Source organism: Triticum urartu, chromosome 3A (assembly GCF_056163025.1).
Source record: "Triticum urartu cultivar PI428250 chromosome 3A, HENAU_Tu73, whole genome shotgun sequence".
NCBI classification, from domain to species: domain Eukaryota; kingdom Viridiplantae; phylum Streptophyta; class Magnoliopsida; order Poales; family Poaceae; genus Triticum; species Triticum urartu.
In genome coordinates, this window is record NC_141875.1 from 405514033 (window position 1) to 405520997 (window position 6965).

Consider the following 6965-nt stretch of genomic DNA (forward strand, 5'->3'; position numbering starts at 1 on the left):
TCGATCTACGAGGGTACGTGGACTCACTCTCTCCGCTCGTTGTTATGCATCTCCTAGATAGATCTTGCGTGATCGTCGGGATTTTTTTGAAATACTGCGTTCCCCAACAGTGACCACGATACTCTCATGGTCTAAGGAGCGATATCACACGTTAACCCTCCTTGTTATTTCAATTGATTATAGACAATATTAACTCAATTCATAACAAACAAGATTTGGGTCAATTCAATATGACCGTTCTTCTAACGTCATAATCTCAATGTTTGTTTTAGGATCATCGTTACACCTAACGATATCCCAACATCCGGAAAACATGATCACCAACAACACTTGAGCTAGTATAAAAGGCAAGACTAGGAACAATTTATTTAACTGTTATTATTCCGCACGTGCATACGAGTTTTCCACTGAATCGCATATTCTAGGATAATAGTAATTATAGCATGAAATCTAAACTCCATAATTATCAATATGGAAATATAATAATACAAATATTATTTGGATAATTAGTTTTATGCCCCCAGTTGTGTCCGCTCGGCTGGTTTACCCCTAATTTCCAAAAGCCATTGGTTCTGTTCAAGTCACTTTGCTCCTTTTATGCTTTTGTCCTTTGACCATTTGACCGTCACTTTGAAACTTCATAACGAATTCATACTAAATCAGAAAAATGTAAATAAGATATCAAAATGTTTGGGAAAACATCACCTATATGTCAATGTCATTTGCATTCATGACAAAAGTGTGGGAAAGTGCCCATCCGAGTTTTAGCTTTTATGATTCCACCATAAACAGTAAAATCTGAAAAAAAATCAAAAAAATGGTAGCGAAGAATGACAAATGTTTTAAGTGCTTGTCAAATTTCATCTAAGAATGACATTCGTGGCAAAATAATAATAATTTATTTTGGAGTGTTGATTTTGTTGTTTTATGCATGAGTGGGACAGGAGGGTAAGACGTATCTTCATGACACTGGGCAGTTTGGCCGGCAGGAAAATGTCGCTTCGTACTTTAGATTCGAGTCTATTTGATGCTTGCCAGTAACAAAACAAAACTGAGAGCGTCATGGATGGAGCGTGACCGCGACCGCGAGCCGTGTCTTTACCATCGATCGAATAAATGCGTAAAACGACGGCGAGGCACGGCAGGAAACGCCATGAGGCCAAGGGAGGCGGAGAACCCCAACCATGATGGAGGCCAGGCCAGTCAGCGCTTCGGCCGAGCCGCCCAACCACCGCCCGCCACGTAACCACGCCGAAGGGACAGCTGGGCCGGAAGCCCAAAATACAGGGTCGTAAAATAAATTAGGAACTCGTAAATAAAAAAGGGAAAAAGGAGCAAGGAGCAAGCAAGTGGAACGGGATCTCCTTTAAAACTGCGACCACGCATCCCCTCCTCGCCTTCTGTCCCCTACGTCAACGGCCAAACTTCCTGCCCCTCCTCCCTCCTCCTGGTACAAATCCATAGCCTTCTCCGGCGACGAATCGGGGGCTGTGCTCCTTCGGGCCGCCCATGGCATTCGCGGCCCAGGCGGCGCGGCTCGCCGCCTCCGCACTCGTCGCCGGCGTCGTGGCGGCGGTGGTGGCGATGCCGGTGCCGGCGGCCGGAGGGGTGTGCTTCGACAGGATATTCAGCTTCGGGGACTCGCTCACGGACACGGGCAACTTCCTGCTCTCCGTACCGGACGACTTCCCGGACCCCGCGCGGAGCCTCCCCTACGGCCAGACCTTCTTCGGCCGCCCCTCCGGCCGCTACTCCGACGGCCGCAACCTCCTCGATTTCTTCGGTAAAAACAAACATACACTCCTAGTGTTTTTTTTTCTTTTACTTGGTTCCGTCGTATCGCTCTATCGTTTCATGTTGCCCGCTGCTGGAACTGGACTGGGACCCTCTACTTCATTGCTTCAAAGAGATACTATTGGTTTTTAGGGATTGACGATGCCAAAATTTCCCTAGCTTTTTCATGCGTATATGTGCGGATTTTAATCAACGGCGACAGAGGTGATTAGTTCCTTTGTCACCTTCCTGAACATCCGCTGTGTGGTGGCGGGGAGAATCGTGCCACGCTCTTGATTTCTCTTCAAGCAAGGGATTCATCATCGTTTCTTTTTAGGGGCAGCGGTAAGCGTGCGTGTTCTGCTCACACTATAATACGCCCATTCCCTGCTACTTGCCCGAGGCCAACAGGGACATGTGTGCAACTGCAAAGGTTGCAAATTAAATAACTGGTATTTCTGCAAACTGTATTTCTGGTTGCAGTTTGGAGAGTTTACAAGTAGCATGCCTTCCATTTTTTAGTAATGCGAAAATGAAGTTGTGGGTTGTAAAGAGGTTACAATACCCAAAATTAAATGCAAATAGCAACCTTACACAAGTTGTATCCCCAAAAGTTGCTTACCTGCCCCAGTTCTCCTCAACCACCACACCATCAATGGCACCATCTCCTTCAGAAGATATACAATTGGCCGCTCCAACCACCTGTGTATTGGCACTCACATCATCACGTGGTCAACCCTTCCATGTTGGACTTTCAGTGCTTTTGTTTTCATTTACCTTTTGGGGGCTCCTTGATGTTTTCGCATCTTACCAACTTTCCTCAATTTGTTTTCTGACATGTGCTGGCCTCCTTGTTATGACCAGCTGAAGCATTCGGGATGCCTTTCGTGCCACCCTACCTTGGCGGTGGTGACTTCCTGAATGGTGCCAATTTTGCGGTTGGCGGTGCGACTGCGCTCAACAACTCGTTCTTCCGAGAGCTTGGTGTGGAGCCTACATGGACACCACACTCCCTTGATGAGCAAATGCAGTGGTTCAAAAGACTGCTTCCGTCCATCGCCTCCACGGAGTCTGGTATAGATAAATCTTCTGAGTTTCTGTTATGATTCATCTCTGTGTCCAACCATTACCTGTTTAAAGATTTATGAACGAATAGAAGACAAGCGATCTCAACTTGCGGAGCGATTGAGAAGTCAAACAGTGGTACACATGCTGGAAACCATCCTAGCTGGCCAATCACTGCCCTGAATGTTTAGATTGCTGCAATTAGTCGAAATCTGAAAGGTGCCTGTGTTACAACTGATAGTCCTTACACTGTTTTAGTTAACTTGTGAGAGCGAAATTTCAACCAATAAATGGTGCCACAATTGACTAGTTTGAGCCTTCTGATGAGGTCATGGGTGTTTTAATCAGCATACACCTTGTTACAAAATGCATAGTAACTTTACAAAGTCAACGCATTTGACTGTTAATCAGCATACAGCATGTTACAAAATGTGTAGTAACTTTACATAGTCAACACGTTTTACTATTTTCATGAGTGACTGCAAATTACATGTGTGATAAAGACACATAAAACCTATTGCCAAGTTGATACTGGAATTCCAATTTGCTCCATGTCTGAAATTGCCAAATGAATTCTTGCTTAAATCATGATTATTATTTTCTCTTATTCGGTTTCATAGTGTAACACTGTAATGCCATTTACGAGGAAATTCCAGATTATAAAGTCCACTAAAATTGTACTTCTGTGCAGAACACAGTGTTATCATGTCAAAATCACTTTTCCTTGTTGGAGAGGTCGGTGGGAATGATTACAACCATCTAATGGTCAGGGGGAAATCTCTTGCTGAGCTACGCGAGCTTGTTCCTCAGGTTGTTGGTGCCATAAGCTTAGCTATCACGGTATGTAGATGCATGTGCCTTTTCTTTGAGGTCTTACTGGGAGCCTGTATGTATGTGCACTCACAATTTGTTTCGCAGGAGCTTATAAATCTTGGCGCGAAGAAATTCGTTGTTCCTGGAAATTTCCCGATAGGGTGTGTCCCATTGTATCTCGCAATACTTCCAAGTGAAGAGAAGGATTACTATAATGAAGAAACAGGGTGCATTAAGTGGCTAAACAAATTTACCGAGTACCACAATCGTTTGCTCCAGGAGGAGCTAGAGAAACTTAGGAATCTTCACCCAGATGTATCTGTCATTTATGCTGATTATTATGGTGCTACACTGAACATATACCGTGCCCCACTGCAGTTTGGTGAGTCCTGCCTCTTAAGTAATAGTATTGACAAAACATAAAACCAATTGGTGTTAAGGTTATTTGAGATTATGTTGTCAAACAGGGCTTAGTTGACTTACACTGTTACACAAGCCTTCAAAAGTTCATTACCAATACTCAACTACAGTTCATCAACTTTAGTGAAAGCTATTGATAATAGCATTATAGGCAAGATACATTTCATTGGATATGACTGTATGCTAGTTATATTAAATCCATGATTCTTAAATGGCTATAGTGCCTGTATTGGCATTCAGTGATACACAATCTTACTTACTCTGACAAAGCATGTTTCTAGCCAAAGGAATCTGTGAACCCACAGTTATAGTCTTTAGATAAACATGTTTTGTAACTCTGTTACCTTAAGCTAAACTGGGGCAGGTGGACAATATATGAAGAAACAACACTAGCTAAATGGTTACTAAGTAGTACTCCCTCCGTTCGGAATTACTTGTCGCAGAAATGGATGTATCTAGATGTATTTTAGTTCTAGATACATCCATTTTCGAGACAAGTAATTCCGAACGGAGGGAGTATATCCTTCTGCGTTGTGTTGTCGACTAGTGAGTCTTGCATACGAATGCATATCTTATGCACGACACAAGAAGAGTCGGTCCTTGTTTTACCTTAGGCAGACAAAAAGGTGCATTTACCTATTTGATGTTCCATCATTTATCCTTGGATGATAATTATGATCCTGATGACGAAGCCCATTCTGCATCCCTACAAGCAGAGATCTAAATCAACCCTGTATTGTCCCCCCTACCACAGACTTGCAAATATTATCTTAAGGTGTTTTCTAATCATCTTAATTCTAATACCCGGTAGTTCATTCAAAATCTGAGCCTGAATATGTTCATCATATCCACATAAATCAGTCAAACCAACCTTTTAGCTCCATGTGTCCTGGGAAGCACAGCTGAACATTTGTAGGTATTACAACTTGTAACAAGCTCACTGAAGCTCTTTGCCCCCTCCACTGACACAGCAGATGTTACTCTGTGTCTGTACACCTCTTTGTTGTTCCTTCATAATTGTTTGGACTAATCAAAGAACAATGCTACTGCAGGTTTCACTGTCCCATTGAACTCATGTTGCGGAAGCGATGCCCCACATAACTGTTCTCTGTCAGTACTATGTGGAAACCCTGGATCTTTCGTCTGCCCTGACCCATCGAAGTACGTCTCATGGGACGGTTTACACTTCACCGAAGCGACCTACAAAGTTATCATCCAAGGAGTGCTGGGGTCTTATGCTGTTCCTCCTCTTTCAGAAATTTGTCGGGATGGAGAGTACAAAGTCTCCCAGCTTCATCAATGTACAGACAGCAATCCTACAAACACTGTAACATACGATGCTATGAGCTCTTTTATTTGATAATGTGGGCTCTGCTACACGTAGAATTTCAAGAGGCAATACATAGATAATCACTTCGGGCTCTTCTCAAAGTCGTGAAGAGAAGTGGTGAGCAAACTCCCATCTGTTTTGCTGCTACAAGGAGAAGTTTCTTTTTCTTTCTTGGAGCCAAATGAGAAGTGATTTTGTGAAAATTGCAGCTGATGGTTCCATTTCTCGGCTCCTTTTATATTAGCAACAGGAAATGTCAGAAAATAGTACATACTCCCTCTGTCCCAAAATGCTTATCTTGGATTTGTCTAGGTGCTAATGTATCTACACATGTTTTAGTGTTAGATACATATTTATCTAGATAAATCTAAGGCAAGTTTTTTGGGACGGAAGTAATAGTATTATGCACTGCTCAGGTTGTGATGCTATGGATTGAGTACCAAGGGCATTATAACTGAACCATCAAAAGATTACACCTCAAATCTTAACTCCTCAAATATGAGGAGTTAAAAATCCGTGAAACTAGCCAAACCCACAAATTTAACTCAAATCCAAATTGTGCACAAATATCTCATTTCGAACTCAAATTTGAAATTACATTAAGACCATATAATGCATAATTATGCATAGTAGTTCATAACACCCACATCATAATTCATAATTAAACTAGATAAACACTTACTCTGAGCTAAACTAAAGCTCAAATGAGCTAGTTCGATTCGGAATCGAGGTTTGTCATCGTCGTTTTGTTGGATCACGACTCCTTGGCGTCGTGGCTGCCCCACCACAACCCTTCCGCCAGCACCGAGTGAAGTCTTCATTAGACTCCAGCTCCACCTTCAACATGACTCCGTGGTAGATTATCAGTCCACCCATGTGCCTCGTCGACTTCAAGCTTTCATGCATACATCGTCTGAATCAACCCCACGCCATAGTCTTGTCAAAGCCACACAAGCCCTGGTTAGGTCTGGTTGGTGGGCCGAGACGCTCGTGGAGTTGGGCGATGGCGCATGTGGGTTGAAAAACGCTGGTTAACGGGCCCGGGATTGTGTAACAAGTGGTATCAGAGCCGAGGTGCTGAAATAAATCTCGGTCGACTCACAAGTGGTCGGTCATGGTTGGTGGCCTAGAATGGTGTTAACGGACCCATGGTGATCGATGTGTGAGGGGGATATTTGTTGGGTTTAGTCCCACATCAATTGTGGGAGGAGGTAGAGCACAACTTGTAAGGGCAGGGGAATCCCCTCCAATCAGGCTAGTCTTTTTTTGTGGGGGCAGGGGGAGGGGGGAGGCAAGGCCTCTCACAAGTCCATGTTGCTCTCTGGTTGAGCTTGGTAGACGCATGTGGGTCAGAAACGCTGGTTAGCAGACTCTGGATTACTTAACACCTACACCTTTGATTTTGATTGGGGGGGGGACACCTCGTGTGAGGGGGTTACACTGTATGTGGAGATGATGTTATCGAGACTATGACTATGACGCCATATACCTCGAACTACCCTTGGCCTATAAAGGGGCACAAGACCTAGGGTTACAATTTGCTAACCGACCTAGGGTCTAGATG

General features: G+C 43.7%; 1 protein-coding gene across 1 annotated transcript; it reads left to right on the top strand.

Moving 5' to 3' along the window:
* Nucleotides 1-1368: 1368 nt before the first annotated feature.
* Nucleotides 1369-5644, top strand: LOC125527800 (GDSL esterase/lipase At1g28570). Its single transcript, XM_048692311.2, has 5 exons — nt 1369-1783; nt 2638-2847; nt 3530-3678; nt 3757-4033; nt 5124-5644. The coding sequence occupies exons 1-5, from the start codon at nt 1510-1512 to the stop codon at nt 5429-5431; spliced, it is 1218 nt and encodes a 405-aa protein (XP_048548268.1). The 5' UTR covers nt 1369-1509; the 3' UTR covers nt 5432-5644.
* The last annotated feature ends 1321 nt before the right edge of the window (nt 5645-6965 follow it).

What these genes read in the sequence shown, in the direction of transcription:
- LOC125527800 (XM_048692311.2), top strand. Translation starts at nt 1,510, where the DNA reads ATGGCATTCGCGGCCCAGGCGGCGCGGCTCGCCGCCTCCGCACTCGTC. An exon ending in CATCGCCTCCACGGAGTCTG is followed by an intron (nt 2,848 to 3,529) that starts GTATAGATAAAT and finishes ACTTCTGTGCAG; the next exon opens with AACACAGTGTTATCATGTCA. An exon ending in CCGTGCCCCACTGCAGTTTG is followed by an intron (nt 4,034 to 5,123) that starts GTGAGTCCTGCC and finishes ATGCTACTGCAG; the next exon opens with GTTTCACTGTCCCATTGAAC.